This window comes from Eucyclogobius newberryi, unplaced genomic scaffold (genome assembly GCF_026437365.1).
Source record: "Eucyclogobius newberryi isolate DKJ021-1_F unplaced genomic scaffold, fEucNew1.0.hap1 SCAF_10, whole genome shotgun sequence".
NCBI classification, from domain to species: Eukaryota; Metazoa; Chordata; class Actinopteri; order Gobiiformes; family Gobiidae; genus Eucyclogobius; species Eucyclogobius newberryi.
In genome coordinates, this window is record NW_027315724.1 from 25870301 (window position 1) to 25895400 (window position 25100).

Below are 25100 nucleotides of genomic sequence, written 5' to 3' on the forward strand. Positions count from 1 at the left end.
ATTTCATTACTTCCATTGAGTAAATGGTTATAACGGCTGGCTCTGTGGACGGCATACTTAGTGACCAAAGCAGCTTGGGAATTTGATGACAGGTGCAAGGGTGAATTATGTGTAGCAGTATTTGACAAATACATATTTCCCAAGTTTTCTATATAAAACACTTCCATATGTTTATGTTTTACCAGTCTCAAAATGTGCATCCGTTTTTTTTAAACATAAAACAGGGCATGACCAGAGAGAACATAAAACAAAAATGTGAAAATAAGGGCTTGCCATTCAAAGAAAAAATTGAAAAAGCTTCAGTTGTAGTCATTTGGACTCAGTTAGAAAAAATAGACGTTTCAACTCTCATCCAAGAGTCATTGTCAATAAAAGAATTTAGGTCGAGAACTCCGATATTTATACTATTCTGTGGTAAGTCCAGCCCATTGGGAGGAGCCTTCCTGAAGAGGAAAGAGTTGTTTGTTTCAACAGAAACTTACCCTCTTGGTATCTACCGAGCCTATTCAACCCTTTAATGGGCTATTAGTCTCCCCTTTGTCTTTGTGGGACCCTGGCTCACACACCCTGAGTACCTGATTAGCATCTAAATGACCTGGTACTGGTCCTCTGCCTCTCCAGGGGTTCAGGATCCCATTGTAGACTACAGGAAGATTGAACCTTAGACCTCCGTTTCCAACTCTGTACATGGAGCACTTTGAGAAGAAGGCACTGGCCTCCTTCTCAGGCAGAGCCCCAAAACTGTGGCTTCGCTATGTCGATGACACTTTTGTAACAATCAAGAAACAAGAGTTGGAAACCTTCTCAGAGCACATCAATGCAGTGGACCCACATATCAGGTTTACAAGAGAAGACGCTAAGGAGAATCGCTTGGCCTTTCTTGATTGTTCCACGATCAGAGGAGAGGACGGGAAACTCCAAATAGAAGTATATAGGAAACCTACACACACGGACCAGTATCTGCTCTTTGGTTCCAACCACCCACTACAGCACAAGCTGGGTGTGATCAGAACCTTACAACACAGAGCTCAAGGTGTGCCCACCAGCTCAGAGGGCAAGAAGAAAGAGGAAAAACATGTCCGAAATGCCCTCTCAGCCTGTGGTTACCCCGCTTGGGCTCTCAACAGAGTGAAGAGAACCAAGAAGCAGGACAAAAGGGAAACTGAACAGAGAAGGAAGGGTGTTTCTATCCCTTATGTATCTGGCCTGTCGGAAAAACTGCAGAGAATTTTTAGACAACACGAAGTCCCTGTTTATTTTAAACCAGGAAACACTTTAAGACAAAAACTGGTTCATCCTAAGGACAAGTTGCCGACTCAAAAACAGAGCAATGTAGTTTATTCGATCCAATGCAGTGAAGAAAGCTGTAAAGAACGTTACATAGGTGAGACGAAACAGCCTCTACACAAGAGGCTTTATCAGCACAGAAGAAATACAAGTTCAGGACCTCAGAGTGCCGTGCATCTCCATCTTGAAGCCTCTAATCACTCGTTTGAAGACGGTGAGGTGAAGGTTTTAAGCAGGGAGAAAAGATGGTTTGAAAGAAGAGTGAAGGAAGCTATTTTGTTAAAAAAGAAAAACCTTCTTTAAACAGAAACGGAGGTCTAAGGTTCAATCTTTCTGTAGTCTACAATGGGATTCTGAACCCCTGGAGAGGTAGAGGACCAGTACCAGGTCATTTAGATGCTAATCAGGTACTCAGGGTGTGTGAGCCAGGGTCTCACAAAGACAAAGGGGAGACTAATAGCCCATTAAAGGGTTGAATAGGCTCGGTAGATACCAAGAGGGTAAGTTTCTGTTGAAACAAACAACTCTTTCCTCTTCAGGAAGGATCCTCCCAATGGGCTGGACTTACCACATAATAGTATAAATATCGGAGTTCTCGACCTAAATTCTTTTATTGACAATGACTCTTGGATGTGAGTCGAAACGTCTATTTTTTCTAACTGAGTCCAGATGACTACAACTGAAGCTTTTTCTACTATGGAACACGCCTGGACGAATGAGGGTTTACACCGACATTCAAAGAAATGAAGGTTTAAAGTATATTAAGTCCAAAATAAAAGTCCCTTATTTACCATTGTCAGTCAAATTTGTCTATTTTCAGGTTGAGTCCAGAAGGGATTTGTGTTAGTCCAGTCCTTAATAATCAGAGCAGTTTGTGTCATAATTTTTTTTGTGATGGCCTTTTTCCCAGCTGCCAGAAGTATGTTCCTAAGATATCTGTCAATTGTGTCCATGGCGGGGGTTATGAGGCCTAAATACATTGTTCGGAAATTGAGTGGGGTGGTGGTCTTGAAAACAGTCTGTAGTGTCTTGTTAATCTCTATCCAATATTTAGGTGCAACAGGGAAGTCCCAAAACACATGGTAACGCTTATCATTGGCTGGCTACCACAGCCTCTCCAACATTCAGCTCCTCCCAGGGAATAATTTGCATTTTGACATGGTGTTCCAATGGAATTCAGACTTTGTGGTCCTCCATTGTGATGTACCGTCCCACTCCTTGTCCGTCAAAACAACACCATCGGCCCCTTCCGACCAATCCCTCACTCACACATCGGATTCATAGTAGGCAAGGTGATTGAAGTGTCTTGCCAAAGGATACAAGGGCAGTTTTCCTGAGAGTCCCTGCTGCCCCTGGAATCCCCAGCGGTCTACCATCCCAGCACTTACCATGCCTAACGCTGCTTGACAGCTCAAAGCCTTTGGGGTTTACACTTTGCACCAACCAGATATGACTGGCAGGATCATGTGAGCAGAGCTACTCATTTGTATCTGTCACTTATTATTTTCCAAAACAAGCTACAACGTGGTGTCAGTGCACTATTTCCATTACTGCCCCTTTGATTCATGTTCAGACAGTAATAGCACAGGATTGTGCAGCGTTCAGTTGTCTTTAAGAAGATAACATATATTTTTTAACACTGAGAATAACTATTTATTTGTATGTAAATGTATTTTGTGAACACTCTAGATTTTAAATATTGATAGTAATGATGATATTTGGTTTGCATAGTGGAGAGAGTACCTGTCACATCTCATGACCCAGCCCGCTCTGATGTGTTCCTGGGGCAGCTCGGAGACCTTTTGCAAGTGGCTGGCATTTCGTGTAATTAGTACAATCTAACTTTGAGATTGTATTACCTTTTGGGGAAACTGGAGATGTGCTTTTTCTGATAATAATACAAACTACAAATCACGATTTTGTCCAGAGTTTTCTCCCATTGTCTGAGATGTACTGGACAGAATACCACTTTCAATGATGACACTGCAGCCACAGCAGCTTTTGGGTGGACTTGGGTAGAAAGTGAGGCGGCCCCTCTGTCCATAACCAACAGTCACAAACACAGGGTCACGAGGTAGGGCAAGGTGGAAGCAGTTGTTTTTCCTGATTACATCTGCAAATTTCTATGTGAATCATAAGTGAACTGTGGCAAGAATTGACAAAGTACTTGAAATTAATAAACTTCAATCGTAGATTTTTGATCTTTTTGATTTGTGGTTCCAGTGTATTTTTACACTGAATGTTTCACAGAAACTTCTCCATGCCTTCTTAATCTGTTTAAGTGTTATTTATTATGCACCCTTTAAAAAATATATATAAGGACAGAATAGGTCTAATCCCATTTATATTATATTTGTTTAACTGTGTCATTTGAAATGCACTTTGGTCAGTTAATTATTGATTTAATTGATAAGAACATGCTTATTAAAGAACATCTGTGACAGATATAATAATACATATGGCAGAATATATTAAATGTGCTTATTTCTATCCTTTGTCCTTAGTCAGGTAACAGCAACTACTCTGACATGACAAAAATACAGCTGAGTCATATATGGGTCACAGTCACACAGTAAGGTCACACAGAGAGAAAAGTGCAGCATGTCTGTTTATTTTTTCAATCATGTAAGATATTTCAGTCAAGTCACACAATATGCACTGTATAGCACAGGATTACTGTACAAAACAAAAATCTGAGTTACCACAAAACCAGATGTTAGTCCCAAGGTCAGTCCTTATATAGGTAGCAATCAAATGCAAAAACATCATAAAAACATTTGATTTACGAGTTGTTAATAAATGGCAAACAAGTCAATAGCCAGTGTATCAAATATATTGTAAATTTGGTTTACTTAATCTAGTTGAATATATTGTATTTATGCAAACCAGTATAATTCAGGACAAAGCCCTTGCATCAAAATTTGGTCTCACTCAATTGATCACAAATCAAACAATAGGTAAAACAAGCTAGAGCTCCACCTTGTTCTCACAAATCAGTTGCCAAATTGACATTTCCAAGTCTGATTTTCTATTCAATTAGGAAAAATGTAAACTCAAAGGCTACAACGAATAATGTATTTTGTCCTTCTGTCTGCAGGTCTCACCACTGTCCACCAATGATGTGCTAGAATCGGTGGCATGACATTACAACAGTGCAGTTAAATTCATTGTAGACTTCCTGACTGAGTCCACCTCTTTACGTTACAGTCCAGGTATAATTCAGAGCCATATAAAGACAAATTCAATCACATGAGTAAAAAACTTATAGCATTGTCATTAAAATGTAATGCAGCCTGATTCTTTTACTATTTTTCCTGTTTAAAGGAAATATATAAGACATTGCTATATGCCCACTTATGAATACAAATAACACACAATAAAAAAAATTAGGACAGGTACAAGTATTATAATTTATGTTTATGTGCGTGACATGAAATAATGCCATGCATAACACAAATTTAAGTAAATAATTCGATCACTGTTTGCCATTTACTAACTAACACACATTCCTGACATTTATGAGACTGTTTTGGGTAATGAGAGGACAATTTAAGTAATTAGTGGCTACTAACCCTAATACTATAATATTTACGAAACAATTATCGGGTAAGTCTAATTGGTGCTTTGCATTTACAGAGGCAGCACTAAAGCCTACAGGGAGCATACTCACAGTAATCAAATATCTAATTACTGAACACACAAGGCGCATAGAAAAGAAGTGCCTGTCTCGTAAGTTTCCAAGCCCTCAGTAACTGGGACTTCCATTCAAGTAAAAATACACAACATTCAAACAATCAAGTGCTATATTTCTATAATTTAATATTTATAATAACAAATAAATACAATTTACCATTTTCAGTTATCTCTCGCCCACTAACACATTCAAATGTACTTAGTCATACACTGTAAACTCAAAACGTTTGTGATAAATGAACTTTCTCTACACATAAGGAGAAATATAAAACAGACATAATAAACCGGGATAGACAGGATAAACAAGAATAAGTCATATTACTCAAAATATTCCTATTTACAATATTTCATCATAGAAAAATATGTTTGGACAGAGCCACAGAAATACTTCAATTCAAGTGCACAAGACAGTTTGTATTTAAATGTAAGATTCAGTGCAACTTTGAGAGTTGGATGTCACAACATCCTAGCATCGCTTAACATGTTATTGTAAACTATTCTAAAAGCCACACAACACACATACCAACAAATACGGCAACATTGTCACCTTTTTACATTTCGTGTACACATAAACTATCTGTAAACCTTTCTTGCTATCCTTTCTGGACATAAAACTGCTTTATTAGTTTTTGTTCATCAAGAAGCAGATACAATAAAATCAACACGAGGCATTGGTTTTGGAGCATGAGCTTCAGTGAAAGGAAAAACAACACATCATGTTCCTGTAAAGCAAATATACCCTCGAGGGCGATCCGTGTTCAACCAGCACACTGGACTGAGTCAGGGGCCATGTTCTGCATGTAGGTTCAGAGGGGGGGTCCCAGTGTTTTCATTGTCCTCATTGTCCATTGTTTCTATGTTTGTATGTACATCCTTAAGTATGCTGTGGTATACATTCTTATCATTTTATATTACCGAAACACTTGCACAAATGAGAGCTGTCACTGGTAGTAATGCTTACAAACCAGGAGACGATTATTTTTAATATGGTAACTCAATGTGCCTTGCGCCTTCAGCCATTGTCATCCTCTCCACTTGTTTAATTATTTACATAGAGGAGTTTCATTGGTCAAGGCTTCTTTCTTATCTCAAAAGATCCATAAGTTTTAAAGCAACTCTTTCAGACTTACAAATAATTACTCAAGTACTTCAAAAGGCACAGTGCTGATTTTCTGTAAAGGTGTGCCTGTAATAAATCACACCGGACAGATCAGTCTGTTTTAAATGTCTTTGACTTGAAGCTAAACAGCCAGAGGGAGGAAGAAATTAAATAAAAGCTCACTACATGCGTAGCTATTTACTGTACTACAAAGGTCACATGATGACATTAGCCTTTAAACTGCAGCCTTTGTTGCATTGTGCATAGAAGATTTTTTTTTTTCTAGGAACATAAAAATGCAGTTGTAATGATTCTAAAACACATAATAATTCATAATAATAATAATTTAATAATCTTTGCTAAATTAAATGAATCAATTATATTATCCTTGATTATTGTAAACTGCAGCCTAAATATTCTCATGATCTCACCTTGACCCTGGAAACTGGTCTCAGTTGTGCAGCAGTGTAACACCTCTGCTGTTTTATTCCTCTGTGTCGTGGGACTATGGAGTGGTGTCTCCCCGGTGCATAGAGGCCCGTCCCCATGTTCCCTGCCCCCCTGATCCTCCAGGACCTGCTCCTCCAGCTCCTCCATGGTCCTTGTCTGACTCGGGCTGGCTCTGAGCCCGCTCTGGTTTGGGGTTGGCTGCACAGGGAGGGTCTGGCTGCTGCACTGACATGGTCCTACGCAGATGGGTCCGCTTGCACAGAAAGTCAGGTTTAGCCGAGAGTCCAAAGGAGCCTTTCCTTAGGACCATGCGAACAGAAGATTTCTTGGGCCTGGCTCGGTGCCCAAACTGAAGGGTCGAGAGGTGCGCTGCATAACCGTCACTCAGAAACTGGACACATGACAAGCGTGTTCAATGATCAAACCCATAACCATTCAAAATAAGAAAATAAATATAGTCCTCTATTACCTGGCACTGGTTTTGGTATTTCTTTGATGGTCGTCCAACAATGTAAATTTGCGAGGGACTTAGGCCAAGCATGTTGTAAACGGATATGTCTTTCATGGATCCATATGCAGAGTTTATCTTAATGTGACACTGTGAAGAAAAAAGTGTTAACAGTTTTAGACTTTTGCAAAGACAATAAACACAGGAATATGTTTGCCAAGCAACTGGTTCTATTTTGATGAAGCATAATTTAGTTTAGTTTGGTCTGAAAATAATAGTAGAAAAAAGCTTCAGTTGTAGTCATCTGGACTCAGTTAGAAAAAATAGACGTTTCGACTCTCATCCAAGAGTCATTGTCAATAAAAGAATTTAGATCGAGAACTCCGATATTAATATTGTTCTGTGGTAAGACCCGCCCATTGGGCGGAGCCTTCCTGAAGTAGAAGGAGTTGTTTGTTTCAACAGAAACTCCCCCCTTGTATCTACCGAGCTAGCCTATTCAGAATTTTAATGGGCTATTAGAATCCTCTTTGTCTTTGTGAGACCCTGGCTCAACCACCCTGAGGACCTGATTAGCATCTAAATGTCCTGGTCCTCTACCTTTCCAGGGGTTCAGTAACCCATTATAGATACCAGGGAGATTGAATCTTAGCCCTCCATTTCTGTTTAGAGAAGGTCTTTCTTTTTTAACAAAAATAGCTTCATTGACTCCTCTTTCAAACCATCTTTTCTCCCTGCTTAAAATCTTCACCTCACCGTCTTCAAACGAGTGATTAGAGGCTTCAAGATGGAGATGCACGGCACTCTGAGGTCCTGAACTTGTATTTCTTCTGTGCTGATAGAGCCTCTTGTGTAGAGGCTGTTTCGTCTCACCTATGTAACGTTCTTTACAGCTTTCTTCACTGCATTGGATCGAATAAACTACATTGCTCTGTTTTTGAGTCGGCAACTTGTCCTTTGGGTGAACCAGTTTTTGTCTTAAAGTGTTTCCTGGTTTAAAATAAACAGGGACTTCGTGTTGTCTAAAAATTCTCTGCAGTTTTTCCGACAGGCCAGACACATAAGGGATAGAAACACCCTTCCTTCTCTGTTCAGTTTCCCTTTTGTCCTGCTTCTTGGTTCTCTTCACTCTGTTGAGGGCCCAAGCCGGGTAACCACAGGCTGAGAGGGCATTTCGGACATGTTTTTCCTCTTTCTTCTTGCCCTCTGAGCTGGTGGGCACACCTTGAGCTCTGTGTTGTAAGGTTCTGATCACACCCAGCTTGTGCTGTAGTGGGTGGTTGGAGCCAAAGAGCAGATACTGGTCCGTGTGTGTAGGTTTCCTATATACTTCTATTTGGAGTTTCCCGTCCTCTCCTCTGATCGTGGAACAATCAAGAAAGGCCAAGCGATTCTCCAGGTGCCCACCAGCTCAGAGGGCAAGAAGAAAGAGGAAAAACATGTCCGAAATGCCCTCTCAGCCTGTGGTTACCCCGCTTGGGCCCTCAACAGAGTGAAGAGAACCAAGAAGCAGGACAAAAGGGAAACTGAACAGAGAAGGAAGGGTGTTTCTATCCCTTATGTGTCTGGCCTGTCGGAAAAACTGCAGAGAATTTTTAGACAACACGAAGTCCCTGTTTATTTTAAACCAGGAAACACTTGAAGACAAAAACTGGTTCACCCTAAGGACAAGTTGCCGACTCAAAAACAGAGCAATGTAGTTTATTCGATCCAATGCAGTGAAGAAAGCTGTAAAGAACGTTACATAGGTGAGACAAAACAGCCTCTACACAAGAGGCTTTATCAGCACAGAAGAAATACAAGTTCAGGACCTCAGAGTGCCGTGCATCTCCATCTTGAAGCCTCTAATCACTCGTTTGAAGACGGTGAGGTGAAGGTTTTAAGCAGGGAGAAAAGATGGTTTGAAAGAGGAGTCAAGGAAGCTATTTTTGTTAAAAAAGAAAGACCTTCTTTAAACAGAAATAGAGGGCTAAGGTTTAATCTTCCTGTTATTTATAATGGGTTACTGAACCCCTGGAAAGGTAGAGGACCAGGACAAGGACATTTAGATGCTAATCAGGTACTCATGGTGGTTGAGCCAGGGTCTCACAAAGACAAAGAGGATTCTAATAGCCCATTAAGATTCTGAATAGGCTAGCTCGGTAGATACAAGGGGGGAGTTTCTGTTGAAACAAACAACTCCTTCTACTTCAGGAAGGCTCCTCCCAATGGGTGGGTCTTACCACAGAACAGTATTAATATCGGAGTTCTCGATCTAAATTCTTTTATTGACAATGACTCTTGGATGAGAGTCGAAACGTCTATTTTTTCAAACTGAGTCCAGATGACTACAACTGAAGCTTTTTTCTACTATGGAACACGCCTAGACGAATGAGGGATTACACCGACGTCTGAAAATAATGCAGAAAAATAGATTTCAAAATGCCTGTATAGTGATTATTGTGATTATGGTGAAAACAAGCTTCATAGTAAAATCAGATAAAGGTTTGTGCTGTGCAAGCTGTTGTACCTCCTGTACGAGGTTTCTGAGGAAGATGGTCTTTTGCCGCAAGGGGTCGTGAACGAGGCCTTCAGAAAAGAATATCATCCCGTGAGGAAAATTGTGCTGCGAGAGCCACGAAACCACACGCTGCTTCTGCATATCAGGGCGGCCTGTGATGTAGATGATCAAATAACCCAGATCCTGCCAGTGCCTGCATTCAAAATATTGAGTATTTAACTGCTTGACTATAAGGAAGCATAAGGCAATTCAAACATAAACCAATCCCGCATTATGACCACTAGCAACAAATGACACCATCTCTGCATTACCTCTGCATTAATCTACTTGTTAGTAGATCCAACAGATGGGATGCTTCTCAAATTGCTTTTAAATTACTGCATGTTAAGATTTTCGAAGGTACACTGCACCAAAATTCGTTGCTTTTTGCGTAGCGTATTTGGCAGGTGGTTATATCAGATGAACATTAACACCTTCCATATAAGGCAAGTGGTCCTAATGCGGCCTGATTGGTGTATCTATCTCTTATGGACAGACAGAACACGGCAGTCACCACTTTTAACTATTACCTGACAACATCCACAGCTCCGGGGCGGACCTTAGGGTCACTGCCCATGATTGACACACTCGCAGCAAATGAGCCATCAATACTGAAGACGACACACTCCATACCCCTCGGCAGCACAGTCAAGTAGGCCTCTGCACTAGTTTGATCACCCCTAGGGAAATGAGGAATGTGATGTTATGAAACTGGAACTCAATGTGCTCCACATGCCTGCAGCCCATAACTATAGCCATCATTTAAACCACACACACCAGTACAGACCACACTTGAACACATAATTTTATGAATCTAATATCTCATGTCAGTAAGCCTATTGATTCCTGCACCGTATTAAATAATTCATAACAACGGAAAGGTACTATATAAGCCATATAGCCACTTACTTGACCACCATTTTAATTGGATAGACTCCCAGACTCAGCTTCTTGCTCTTGGGGATGGTGTATGTGACTCTGCCGCTGCTATTAGTCACCTCAGTGTCAAAGTGCACCCAGCGGCCAGACTGTGGCTGTGTCATGAGGAAGATGTTCACCTGGGAGAAGCAGCAACAAGTCATTATTGTTGACCTATCACAACATGTTGAGTTCCCGGTGAGTGATATAATGGTTGTCACCTTTTCTCCCGTTAGAGTGACCATGTCCAATGGGCCGTACATGAAGCGGCCCACCAGCGTCTGGGGGCCATCCTCAGTGGCTAGCACATCATTCACCCTATGGTTGGCAGTGACATTCTACAGAAGAATAATACAACATGCTTTGTAATCACCACCCACTACAAAAAAAATATATATTTATAATACATCTTTATCTTTTGAAAGGTATTTAATTCAGTAAAAATTACAATAAATTATCTTAAGTAAACATATTCATATTACTGAGTAGTTATCAAATTATAGAACTATTAAAATAACTGTGTATTGCTATACAAACCTCTCTTAATGCTAATGTGGCTAAGTGCTTCATGAATATAGTTATATATATAACTATATAGTTGACATATCCTCGATATGAATTTAGACTAAGCTACAGCTGCACTGTTCCTGTTATAACTATATGTCTTTTACTTTTAAAATGTTTTCTTTGGGTGCCCAGAAAGGCGCTAAATAATGGAAATAAAAAGTATTTTTAGTTATCATTGTTATTATTATCATTATATGGTATAAATTACAGTTTAGTAATGCATCATAAAAGTTGTATGTTAAAATAGTTAAAATATGTGCAAATACAACTCATATGGCGACAAACTAAGTGCAAAGCCTTGTTGAATAGTATCACTCAGATAAAGATAAACTGTGTGCATAGACTGAGCACCACAACCTCAGCTCTACACCAATTATGGTAAGTATTGGAAACACTTGTCTTTATAAGGCACAAGACTGGCCTCAGATAGAAATACGTTTCCATGGTGCTCTAGTAAACACAGTGCTATTTATAACGTATTGAAAGCAAGCCTTGGCAAATGCCTTGACCCTAATACACAAAAGGATAATGAAATGTGGCTTTGAGTTTTCTTTGAAGAGTCAAGTAATTGTTTTGTGTCTGCAAGAGAAAGCGTGGGTATATTCTTAAAAAACAAATATACAGCTCAACATCAGCATCCATTGCATTGGCTGTTAACGAGACAGCACTATGGGCAATACATTTAGGATATACAGGCAGGGGAAAAGCAAAACAAATTTAGAAGTACCCTCAATTTAACATGTGTCCTCCTTCTGAGCCATTTTTCCCGTGGACTGGATGGTGAGAAAAGAGACGAGTCTAAATGGTCTGATTCCTGGGTCTTCACACTGTCACATCCCATGAGCTGTAAGTAAATATCACATAGAGCTCACTACCTTTGTAATTTCAAAAGCAGTAGAGCGTAGAAGGTTTGCAGTGGCTTTTGAATTGAATTTCACGATAAAGTTCAAATCATTAACCAAGTGGGATGGGGAGCTTTTGTGACAAGTGCTGACACAAATTGTGATCTGAATGAGAACTGCAAAAAATACACGGCTCACTACTTGAAGAATATGCATCCAATTACAGAATGGAAATAGTGGCAATATATTTTGATTAAAACACTACATTTTGCCCAATTTTGAGTCATTCTGCTCGGTTATTAATAAAAACCATACATGCTACAACAGGATGTCATGAGCCGTGAATATTTTGACTCTGAAAACACACAGCTGCACTTTTTCACCCTTTAAAATTCACTCTATCTCAGATTCTGGCTTTACTTTGTGCAACATGTTTTGACTAAGAAATGCACCACTGCAGACAAGATGTTACCCACAATATGAAAAGATAACATGCATCAGATGACAGATAAGGTGGTCATTAGTATTAGAAATCTACGGTCCTGCTGCCAGAAAGTGTCATGGAATTAGACATACACCCGATGCTATTCCGTAACACATTGAGAACACAATTCAACTTAGAATATGAAACGACACAGAAACATCAGACATTTGTGTGGCATGCATGGGAGAAAACGCGGGGACTGTGTCAGCCAGGCCGTTGTAAGGAGCCTGGCTGACCCTCCTGCGTCTCACTCCCGCGTCTCACACCGTTTTTTCCCATGCTGGTTGGTTTTATTAGATATTCTGGAATAGGCGGGTCACATTTCTCATTGGTCAGCCTCACATCAAGGCACTTGGTATTTTTCCGTAGAGATAAAGCCTTGGGTAAACATTAGTCAGACTCCTCTGGGTTATCACCCCCCCTAGGGTAAACATCCTTTGGCCCATCTTTACGACCCCTTCACAAATCCAGTTTGTCACACACCCGTTCTTCTCTTAGACTAATGATGCAGATAAAATATCACTATTATGCAGATAAAATACATCACAGAAATATAATCATATATTCACATTTTATCACATTTCCCTCCTGTTTATCAAAGCATTAGTCTACTGTCTCATATGCCAAACATATTATTCATTTCAGTTTTCAACATGTCTTTCATATTGTTGTTAAAATGACACTTTTACACTTAAAAAGTGATGCACAGTTCTCAACATTGAACAAAATTCTTTTCTCTCGGCCCACAACATTTCTACAGCATTACTGTCCTAAATTTTGAGTCAGATTGGTCAATTTCTGTAATTTGACAAACAGACCATTTATCTTGTCTATAATTTGTGCGGTGTGATGGGAAATATAGAAGTACAAGCGGAAAGCCCTTAAACCCGCTGCTCTCTGGTCAGTCAGTTTGACTCGTCAGGGACCTCTCTGGACACCCCAATAGAATCAAATACGTCGTATCAGGTGCTACTGGGACCAGATTGTCCACTAACCTCTCGACCTTGACCCTGCGGTATGGTTCTGGGTGATGCTGGTCTTTGTTATGACCATGGCTGGCCACAAAAGGGATACATAGGCACAACGTCCCACAAGTGTCCCCACATCACCATACGTCCTCTCTTGGTTTCTTAAGAGACCTTCTCCCGCTGCTCGCTTCGATCACACCTATGACACATATGAACTGGTACATTTCCCATCTCAATTCATAATCTCATGAACATTACATGTAGTGATGTTGTAGCAGATAAAAAACTCTCAGTTAGTGCAAACAACAGTGGCTGTATAATATGCCATTGTGTTTCTTCAGCTACTGTCATGTCAATTATACATTGTACATTAAACATTTCACATTACACATTTCATAACCTTTCATGTTGATCACTTATTTTCTTCCCTCTATATTCCATTTCTGTGTATGTTGATCGATTGTCCCGATTGTCCCGATTGTCCCGATTGTCCGGTGCATAATACAGGTGTTCAGCACCCATATTACCGTCATCACTTGATGATGATAACTCGTTGATTCTTTTTCACAGAGTATGGTACTCTGCGCACCGTAGCCTCTGTCTCTCGTTCATCGTAGCAGAGTATAGTACTTTGCGTACTGTAGAATCTGTCTCCCGTCCATTGTAGCAGAGTATCGTACTCTACCGTAGACTCTGGACAAAACTCATACAAACGAAGTCCTGCGTCTGCGATGTTATGGATCTGCCGCTGTGTTGTCCAGACATTTCTCAACATTTCCCATGAGAGCACCCATGTTCTCGTCCCTCCAATGGTCGGTGTGAGGACGACACGGTGTGGCTCCGTCCACTTTGCTCGTCCACCTGGATCGTCTCTGTAAACACCACATCTCCAACACGTTCTGCTGTGGTGATAAACAAAGTCTTTTCGACAATTCAGTGTATTTCAAACAGTTTTCTTGTTTACAATTTTTTTTTTGTAATTATTGATTCGGAATATTTGTTTACACGTACATATCCCTCCTTTTTGAGATATTGAATTCCCATTTCTCAAACTACTACATTTAAACAAAATTAAATAATCCAGATAGTTTACAACGTTCACTAATCCAAGATGTAATCAAGGAAGAGATGGAATTGCGTCTGTCTTCCACTCCGCAATGTCACCTCTTGACCTTTCACAGGTCAGTGGTCACATCCCTGGCTGAGCCCCCCCTTCCACGGCACTGGGCCCCCACCCTGTGTGTCCAATCAGTCTATGTGTGTAATCTTACACTGCCAAACCTGTAACTTGTAAATCTGTTTTACCACCATTTGTTTCAAACTCCAAATGTTTCAAACTCTAAATGTTTCAAACTCTAAAAGTTTCAAACTCTAAATGTTTGGTCTCCACGTGTGCGCGCGTATGTGTGTGTGTGTGTGTGCAATACAAATACATCAAACAATAATAATTGTCTCAATAATTCCCCCGTTGAGCTGGCCATAAGGGTCAGTTCACAACTTAGAATTCTTCACATAATTAATAATTTCACATCTCCTCTGTTTGTGTGGCCTGCATAAAGTCACACATCTAATGTAATATGTGCTAATCTTCTATATGTGCTTCAGGTGAGTTTCAAACTCAATCTCTCACACCTGCTCATGTGGTGCTTTACAAACATTGTGTATTAGTTTGTTCTAGCAAGTCTATATGTGTATAACAATCAAAATGATCCTAAACCTTCCCCTTGTACATAAGGCACATCATTTTATCAGTCTAACCATCTCTTGTCTCCGTCCTGAGTCCTATAATGTTTAAGTCCTGTTATCATTGGTTTTCATAACTTCTATAGCGTCTAAATTTAGATGATATTGTCTTATTTAAATCTATTCAATTCTTGATGAATCTCCACAATCCTTCAGGTATTTACTTTAGAATGTCAAATTCTTTCGCTGTTAATTTTAACTTTTCCCTATTACTCATCAATCAACCCCCCCTGAGGTGTTGCCGTTGATACTCAAAGATAACAACATCTGCTCCATCCTGAGTCCTCCAGATTCTTTGCCAGTCAATAGCCCCTTATCTCTGACTATCTTTATGACTTGGTGTCCTGTTGTCTTTAGTTAATAAACACATGTATGTCCCATGTCCCCCCACTTCTGCGTCAATTGCCCTAGTTAATGACCCATTCATGTCTTTCCTGGGAGGGCATTGGACGTCACTATTTAACTTATTCCCTCACTTATGTCTACATGCAATACGAGGTTTCCTCATGATAATACAAATAAATAAGTTACTGATATAACTTTTACTATCACTTTACTTACTACTCATTCTACTCCTATGTCCAAAAACATCAGTCGTCACCCATTTACCCATATTATCACTTCCAGGCCTGTGCCTGTATTTGATTCTAAATATAAAAACACTTCTGTCTTTTCGTCCTGTACTTTCATCTAGTCATGCATTATGGTTACATAATAAGTCCAAAAAGATAATTTCCGTCAAGTCCAAAAATAAAACAAAACAAAACGTAGCTTTGTTCTGTGCACACAAAAAACACGATACCGTAAAAACACAACTTTTGTATTCTATGTCGGGGACAGGAAGTGTCCTGTCTGTGATCACATTCCCCAAAAAATTGGCCATCTATAAAAATCTGAATTCATCTTCATCTCTTATCAAGTTTAATAAAATCTTTATAATTGACTGTTGTCAATCAAACAAAACTCTTAAGTTGTTCTACAGAGCTCTCAAATACTAAAATTTAAAACCAGCTGAGTTTAGTTTTACTTATTTCATCAGTTCAGAGCGCCCTCTGAACTGCTTTCTCCTCTCCTGCCTTGTTGACCCCCCTTATCTCCCCCTCTCTGCCACGTCATCTGAGCACGCTGGAAGTCTCCTTCCAAAATCCTCTTATGACTTTTCCTTTGTCTTTTTACAGTTTGGGGTGATAATTCTGGCATTATGTGGTCTCGGTCGTCTGAGAGAAATGCTACTTGCTTTACAGTCACGGTCAATGTCAAGCTTCTAGAGAAAATTCCTTATTAGATTCCTCCGGACATAAACGTGGTGTTTAAGATTCACCCGTGACTGCAAATTTTAGATCTCTCAGAATAACGCCTTGTGACCCTTGTATGATTAATTGTGATTCACACTTGTTAGTTAATCACTATTAATCCTCATTCACACATTCACACTTCTCTCTTACTTACTTCGCTCGTGCACAGCGCTTACATTCACACATATTTCCTCAGTAATATTAAACTGGGTATTTCCTCAGTAATACCTAACTGCCTTGCTTATGTGAGAAACTTATCTCGTCCATAAGCCTACAATATTTCCTCAGTAATATGAAACTGGGTATTTCCTCAGTAATACCTAAACTGCGTATTTCCTCAGTAATATGAAACTGGGTATTTCCTCAGTAATACCTAACTGCCTTGCTTATGTGAGAAACTTATCTCGTCCATAAGTCTACAATATTTTTCCAGTAAATATCAAACTAATGCATAAAACGTTTTATGGCTAACTCTTTTTCACACACAAAGTTTTTGTCTGACCTTCTTTGTCGCCTGTGTTCTCCTGCTGCTTCGAAACGACGCGCTCTCCTCGCGGAGACTGAGGTGCGATGGGCGGCCACGGGAAAAGTGGACTTCTTTCAGCTGTGCACAGACTTCACCGATTCACCCGTCAATCTCCGCGAAGGGGCTGCTTGTCGTCCGGCTCGATAGGACCAGAAAATGTCCTGGGATGAGACATTACACCGATGCTATTCCGTAACACATCGAGAACACAATTCAACCTAGAATATGAAACGACACAGAAACATCAGACATTTGTGTGGCATGCATGGGAGAAAACGCGGGGACTGTGTCAGCCAGGCCGTTGTAAGGAGCCTGGCTGACCCTCCTGCGTCTCACCCCCGCGTCTCACACCGTTTTTTCCCATGCTGGTTGGTTTTATTAGATATTCTGGAATAGGCGGGTCACATTTCTCATTGGTCAGCCTCACATCAAGGCACTTGGTATTTTTCCGTAGAGATAAAGCCTTGGGTAAACATTACCCAGACTCCTCTGGGTTATCACCCCCCCTAGGGTAAACATCCTTTGGCCCATCTTTACGACCCCTTCACAAATGCAGTTTGTCACACACCCGTTCTTCTCTTAGACTAATGATGCAGATAAAATATCACTATTATGCAGATAAAATACATCACAGAAATATAATCATATATTCACATTTTATCACAGAAAGAAACATAATGTAGATAGACAACAATGCCGATTTGAGCTTTTTACCCAATACCAGGCCCAGAAAACATCCCCCATGTGTTATGTTGTGAAGGTTTACTATTAAGTCATGTTAAACCCCAAGGCAGAGACCCATCAAAGGGGGAAAAAACCCTTCATCTTTGAGCAGCATACCTGACGGAGAACAAAAGCTGCTACATCAGTGGACTCCCAGTAGGAGGCATGGAAAAGATGGGGCAGAGCCACTGTGGGGAAGGCAGTGAGCACATCAGGGCAGTACAGTGCAAAGTCCAGCCGCTTAGAGCCCCACCACGTATCAGAAACTGCACACAGAAAGTTCAATTTGGCAACTAAATTCTAGTTGTGCACATTTTGTCTACGGTAATTTTCCACATGTGAAAGAATTTATGCATTAGTTAATTTCACTCACTGTTGGTGATAAGGTTTCCGAGTTGGCTCATCGAACAAACAGACGTTTCACTTTCCACACTGGTCACACTAGCTCTGTGGCCTCCTCCCTCCTTTTCTGTCTTATCCTCAGTCGACAGCGTGGACAGGCTTTGTTTACTTTTCAAGAACACGTTTGAGTGGCCTTGGATACTTTCATCTGTGGACAAGAGAGGAAAAGAAAAAAGTGAGGGACACATAAAAGAAGCTTTGATCAGAGCATAGTCTTTAAATCAATAGAATTGTTTTAGCTTTTTAGCTAATAGAACAGAGGCAAGGCAAGGCAAGTTTATTTGTAGAGCACATTTCATACACAAGGCAATTCAAAGTACTTCACACAGCAGGAAAAATGCATTCAAATCACAAAGAAATTACAGAAATACAATAAAATTAACTAAATTAAAAATTATCAATCCAACTGATTTTCTAAACTAATAAAATCACAAACAAAACAGAAGAGTGCAACGATAAAAATTAACTACAATAAAATTAACTAAATTAAAAATTATCAATCCAACTGATTTTCTAAACTGATAAAATCACAAACAAAAGAGAAGAGTGCAAAGAAAAAATCCTTTCAGTCATATGCGCAGCTAAACAAAACTGTTTTTAGCTTAGATTTGAACATTGTCAGAGTAGAAGCCTGTCTCACATCTTCAGGAAGACTGTTCCAGATTTTAGCTGCATAAAACTGAAACGCAGATTCCCCATGTTTAGTCCTGACTCTGGGCACCAGCAGGAGGCCGGTCCCTGAGGTCCTCAGAGTCCGAGATGGTTCATATGGCACTAACATATCCAAGATGTACTTTGGTGCTAGGCCATGGAGAGACTTGTACACAAGCAGAGCTGCTTTAAAGTCTATTCTCTGAGCCACAGGGAGCCAGTGCAGAGACCTGAGAACAGGACTAATGTGATCATACTTCCTGGTTCTAGTCAGGACCCGAGCAGCAGCGTTCTGGATGTACTGCAGCTGTTTTACAGCTCATTTGGAGAGACCAGTGAGCAGGCCGTTACAGTAGTCTAATCTACTGGAGACAAACACATGGATAACAGAGACACCAAGAGTCATCAAAGGCCATTAAGAATAATGGCCTTTTACTTGAGAATTCAGTTGTATTGGTTTCGGATTTGGTTTGGAAGCTTAGAACTTACTTACTTATTACTACTACTTATTATTACTACTATTGAATAGTATTGGAAAGTTTCCTAGTTATTAATCTATTTATTGAAAGACAAAATGTGCAGCAGCTCAGATCAGTACGGTTCAGTTTTTTATGCACACGTACATCACAGAGACAAAGTAGTGCATGTTGGAGCCTCTGCCATATAATATATATATTATAATTATAGAAATGAAGGGATGTATGGATGCCGTTTCAATTATTTCATCATAGGTTATCCTTGGGCTTTCTCAGACAACAATAACAATACCTTAACAATACCTTCTCACTGACTCATTGTTAAAGAAGTCTTCATCAAAGCACAAAGCTCTAAAGAGGAAGTCTCAATCACATTGGCCTGAGAGGCAAATGCACTCTGTCTCTATCAACAAAAACAGGAACATCGTTGTGTCAGTACCTGATGAATTTGTACTCTTATGATCCCCTTGAGCCCTGCTTAATTTATGACAGAAAAGGTCTAGTAGCTCACTAAAAGGTGCTTGACTCAACAAAATCCATTATTCTATACAGGGGATAACCCAATGAGAGAAGCTCTTATACAAAATACAAATCAAACAAACAAATATCTGGATACCCAGATAAAATATCAATAAAACATCCAATAAAACAATCAATACAATTAACAAATACATGAAAACACACATATAATATTTGATAAAATCATGCAAAGCAAGCGCACTGGCATTATGGGAAATCTTTAACCAGAGGTTTGAGGCATAAAATCATTAGTTTTGTTCCACAGGCAGGAAGCAAAGTTTCTGAGGGTATTTTGTCCTGACACAGTATTGACTCTGCTTAACTGTAAAATAAAAATGTCTTGAGATCATAATCGGTGAAAATGTGATCTTGTGGTCAGCAAACTTGTTAAATAATTAGGGCAGATGAGAGCGTTAGAAACTAACTAACTACCTAACTAACTAACCAAGATGATGCAATGTAAAACCCACAAAATATTACAAATACCATGTGGTTATTACCATAATTTATCATTGCTACATCTTTATTGTGGTTTGTAGACTATGGAGACAAATGTAAACTGTTTATATATGTGTTCATAATAATAAGGGGTATAAATAATAATAATCAGCATGTTATTGCCAACTAAATGTGTTCATTTAATAAAACCTTTGCTCCATCTAACCTCCAGAATCAGTCGTTGGAGCTGCAGTGGTGAGATGATGGTAAACTTAAGGATTCACTTCCTAAAGGACAATCAGGAGTCAATAAATGGACAAATATCCCAATTCAAATCAGAGGTCTTTTTCTGATTCCCAGTGCCCATATTTGTAATTGCACAATTTCAAACAACAATAGTTTTCGTCTCTAAACCACTCGGTTCAGCACGTTTTATAATTGGTTAAACTGGAAGCAATGTGACTCAAAACTGTAATTATATATTTTTCATGCAAGTTCAACACGTAACAGGAAAGTGACTCCAAATGCTTGTCACCTGTTGATGACTGAATGTCTGGAGCCTTGAATATTAAGACTTGGCAAACGCTGGATACATTAACCTTTCTTTTGTTGAAGATAGAGCCGACCTCAAAGTCAGAATTCAGGATTTACTTTGCCAAGTTTTGAGTAAGCATTTCACCGCAGCAGTACACACGATGTCCCACAGTATGAAAGAGCATGCATCCAATATATTTTAAGAGATTAATGTTAAACACCAACTGTTTTTGTTTTGTTTTAAATCTACGGCCATGTTTACTGTCATACTCACAAGCAATTAAGGCCATATTCATCTCCATATAACATGTCGGTGTAATCCCTCATTCGTCTAGGCGTGTTCCATAGTAGAAAAAGCTTCAGTTGTAGTCATCTGGACTCGGTTAGAAAAAATAGACGTTTCGACTCTCATCCAAGAGTCATTGTCAATAAAAGAATTTAGGTCGAGAACTCCGATATTTATCCTATTCTGTGGTAAGTCCAGCCCATTGGGAGGAGCCTTCCTGAAGTAGAAAGAGTTGTTTGTTTCAACAGAAACTCCCCCCTTGTATCTACCGAGCTAGCCTATTCAGAATTTTAATGGGCTATTAGCATCCTCTTTGTCTTTGTGAGACCCTGGCTCAACCACCCTGAGTACCTGATTAGCATCTAAATGTCCTGGTCCTGGTCCTCTACCTTTCCAGGGGTTCAGTATACCATTATAGATACCAGGAAGATTGAATCTTAGCCCTCCATTTCTGTTTAAAGAAGGTCTTTCTTTTTTAACAAAAATAGCTTCCTTAGCTCCTCTTTCAAATCATCTTTTCTCCCTGCTTAAAACCTTCACCTCACCGTCTTCAAACGAGTGATTAGAGGCTTCAAGATGGAGATGCACGGCACTCTGAGGTCCTGAACTTGTATTTCTTCTGTGCTGATAAAGCCTCTTGTGTAGAGGCTGTTTCGTCTCACCTATGTAACGTTCTTTACAGCTTTCTTCACTGCATTGGATCGAATAAACTACATTGCTCTGTTTTTGAGTCGGCAACTTGTCCTTAGGATGAACCAGTTTTTGTCTTAAAGTGTTTCCTGGTTTAAAATAAACAGGGACTTCGTGTTGTCTAAAAATTCTCTGCAGTTTTTCCGACAGGCCAGACACATAAGGGATAGAAACACCCTTCCTTCTCTGTTCAGTTTCCCTTTTGTCCTGCTTCTTGGTTCTCTTCACTCTGTTGAGAGCCCAAGCGGGGTAACCACAGGCTGAGCGGGCATTATATACATATAACTGATGTAAATAAGAGTGTTTGCTTACCATTAGTATTAGTATTATTTAGTCTTATGCTAGCTATTTTTACTTTATACTTTATTATTTTTTTCCTCCATTCCCTATTAAGATATGAGAGTAGTTTTGTTAATAAGAGTTTTTTGTTTTGTTTATAAGAGTTCTTCTATTAAGAGTGTTTTTTTTTAAAAACTTCCTATAAGATACATTATCTGTCCTTTCCCCCTGTATCTACTGCGTTGTAACACTGAAATTTCCCCATGTGTGGACAAGTGTTATCTTATCTTATGTTGCCATAAATAAACATTATAAAAGATAGACACAATAATGCGCATTTAGCTTTTTACCCAAAACCAATAGCCTGGACGAATGTAAGCTGTTTACATATTTGTGAATATTCAATAAATCACCACCAACATGTCATTGGCAACTAAACGTGTTCATTAACAAAATCATTTGCCCGATCAAAACTCCAGTCTCCCTCAGTAGCAGCAGTGATGAGGAGATGATGGGAAATTTAAATGAATCACTGTTTTTCGCTTGGTGTTTGATTCCCAGTATCCAAATTTGCACTTGCACAATTTAAAATAACACTAGTTTCAGTGTCTAAACCACTCGGCTCAACACCAGGCTTTGTGATGAGATCATTTGGAAGCAATTCGGTCTAGCAACACAAAAATATCATAACATATTCGCTCTGCATGTGCCACAGTGAAAACCATCATCTACAAATCATTTTAATGCACATCAGTACGAATTTCCTCGGTATAGTTGCATCGTCTGTGATTGGGATATGGAGCTGAATCTTGCATCTTATTCTACAACATATTCTTGAGCTGTGAGTTGGGTATAAATTTTAATCTCGACACTGATCAGAATCTCAACACATCTCGCAAGTACGTGTTAGGATTCACAATATAGCAAATAAATAAAAAAAGATGTAACTGCAGCGCACAGTGTGTGATCTTGTGGTGTCAAAGTGGATTCACAAAACTATCTTCACAATATTTAGGGGCGTAGGAATAGTCAAGTCAAATCTTACATAGTGACAATTATAATGGCGAATGAGTAACATAGAGGAAAAAGGATTCAGTCCTGGGGCAAGGACGAATAAACAAATTACGGTTATAGAACGTTGATCATTGTTTAAAGTTAAAAATAAAATGATGATGTGTCATGGCCTTGAAAGGTACATTTAAGTTCTTCTGTAACAAGATAACTCATGATGTTTAAAATACAAAACTGGAAATGATGTCATGGATGAAAAATGCGCTTCTGTTCCTCACTCCTCCCGTGTCCTCATATTTCCCAGTGGGTCATTACTGGAAATCAATAGGAAGTGGCTTCACCCTTTCTAAATTGACACCATTCTTAATAATAAAGCTCAGTCGTTGACAGCAGCTGATGACAAAGTTTTAGCCACACAAGTCCCATTTGGCTGACCCCCTCACTCTAATGATCATTAACCACAGAAGGAAATGGACGGCAGTGTTTCTTCATCAAGTGACCTGCTAATGATTTTGATTTTTATATTCACAATTATATTATACAATGTACAACAATTAGATGCCAGCATAGCTCCATAAGTGCGTCTGTGTAATTACGATCAGCGTAGCCACATTTGCATTTAGTGTTAGAAATGAAAACGTTAAAAGTACAACATAATGTATGAAAAGCCACATTCACGTTCCTTTGGATTTGATGCTGTTTTTGATAAGACTATTACAGACTTAACCCTTCTATAAAAGACTTAAGACTCAATTGAAATTAATCAGAGAAATTACAATAACATGGTCACCAAAATCACGGAATATACATGGGATTACATGCATCTCCATTACAATGTTTAACAATTTAAATGTTTTCTATAATCTTTTTTTTTTCATTATTTCTATCTTTTTTTTTAGATTATTTTTTAAAATAACTGTGTAAACAAGTGCACACCATTGATAGGAAAAGGAAACATCTGTTTGTGTGAAGTCTTACCTAGTAGGTTTCTAAATATATAGTTAGCATTGACATTTCAGGTTGTGTGGTCGTTAAGGTGCCATTTATTTACTCCAAGCAATTAACCAAACTAATTATAGTAAAATCACTTCAAGGGTAAGTCCCAATTTAAATAAGAGCATCCAATCTATTTGAATCACAATGAGCTACAATTTCCCAGGATCAAACGATCGGTACATGACGTTAATAGTTGTTTATACTATGATGTGTGACCAACATTATTGTTAAACATGCCACTGTCTGTATTTTGACAATGAGAACCCAAAAAGGCTAACAAAAAATCTGAAACCAAAATAGCAATAATTCAATACTTATACATCAAAAAGTAAATGTTTAGAGAATGTATGTACGCTTTTGATTGACAGCTTGTTTTTTTCCCAGGCCTTGATCATCTATTTTATTCCAGAGGCTTTTAATGCAAGTGTGCCGTCCTCTTCCAACTAATAGTGAAGAAGGAGCAAAGAAAAGGCAGAGGAACAACCCAATGCGTCATAACTATTGTTTAGAGTGTGCCTCTGTGTCCCAAAAGTGGGCTAACACATGCTTCAAATAAATCAGAGGCTCATTAAAGAACTCCTGTCTCTACAACCGGCCCTCCTGGGGGATTACAACATTTTATCTGGCAATGAATGCTTCACATCCTGTGAGTGTGGAGCAGAGAGACAGAGAGCACAGACTTAAGCAGGAGGAAGCAGTGAGAGGAAGATGAGTTTGGGAAAAGGTACACATTAAGTACATTGCTTAATATTATTTCATCTGCACAGTTTTTTAAAAATACAAAACTTTGTGCTGCAAAATTACTTAAGGTTAGGTTATAACAGCTCATTAGCCCATTCCACACAGTTCTGGGGTCTCATTTATAAAGTAGTACGAGGAACTCAACAAAACCTAAATTTCACGTACGTAGTAAAATATTCCGATTTATAAAACCCTCCGTACGCACTGCAGCAGGTCATTTCCTCCTCACAGATCACATCTGGATATGATCCCGCCTTCTCCACTCCTCCATTTCACAATGTAAGGACAATGCAAAGTGAGTTATGAATGGGATGTACCTAAACATGAGCTGATAATGAGCGGGTTTGATTGACACGCAGAGACAGAGTGGTAGGGTCAGAGAGTCACAGCAGCAGACAAAGGCGTGTGATCTTAGGCAAAAACATTCAATATTTGAACAAAACAGTAAAGGAGTGCTGAAATGCGATTGCCTCAAGCCTATATTCACCTGCGTTT

General features: G+C 39.3%; 1 protein-coding gene across 2 annotated transcripts in view; it reads right to left on the bottom strand.

The window, feature by feature from the left end:
- Window positions 1-6005: 6005 nt before the first annotated feature.
- The window catches only part of pitpnm3 (PITPNM family member 3), an 89736-nt gene continuing 70641 nt past the window's right edge, over window positions 6006-25100 (bottom strand). For both annotated transcript variants that reach the window (XM_072464350.1, XM_072464349.1), the window contains exons 11-19: window positions 17956-18132; window positions 17700-17848; window positions 11729-11845; window positions 10656-10772; window positions 10426-10574; window positions 10047-10196; window positions 9487-9670; window positions 6999-7127; window positions 6006-6920 (exon numbers count right to left, since the gene is read on the bottom strand). In XM_072464350.1, the coding sequence (XP_072320451.1) occupies window positions 6585-6920; window positions 6999-7127; window positions 9487-9670; window positions 10047-10196; window positions 10426-10574; window positions 10656-10772; window positions 11729-11845; window positions 17700-17848; window positions 17956-18132 (1508 nt within the window). In that variant the 3' untranslated portion in view covers window positions 6006-6584. The remainder of the gene's footprint in view (window positions 6921-6998; window positions 7128-9486; window positions 9671-10046; window positions 10197-10425; window positions 10575-10655; window positions 10773-11728; window positions 11846-17699; window positions 17849-17955; window positions 18133-25100) is intronic.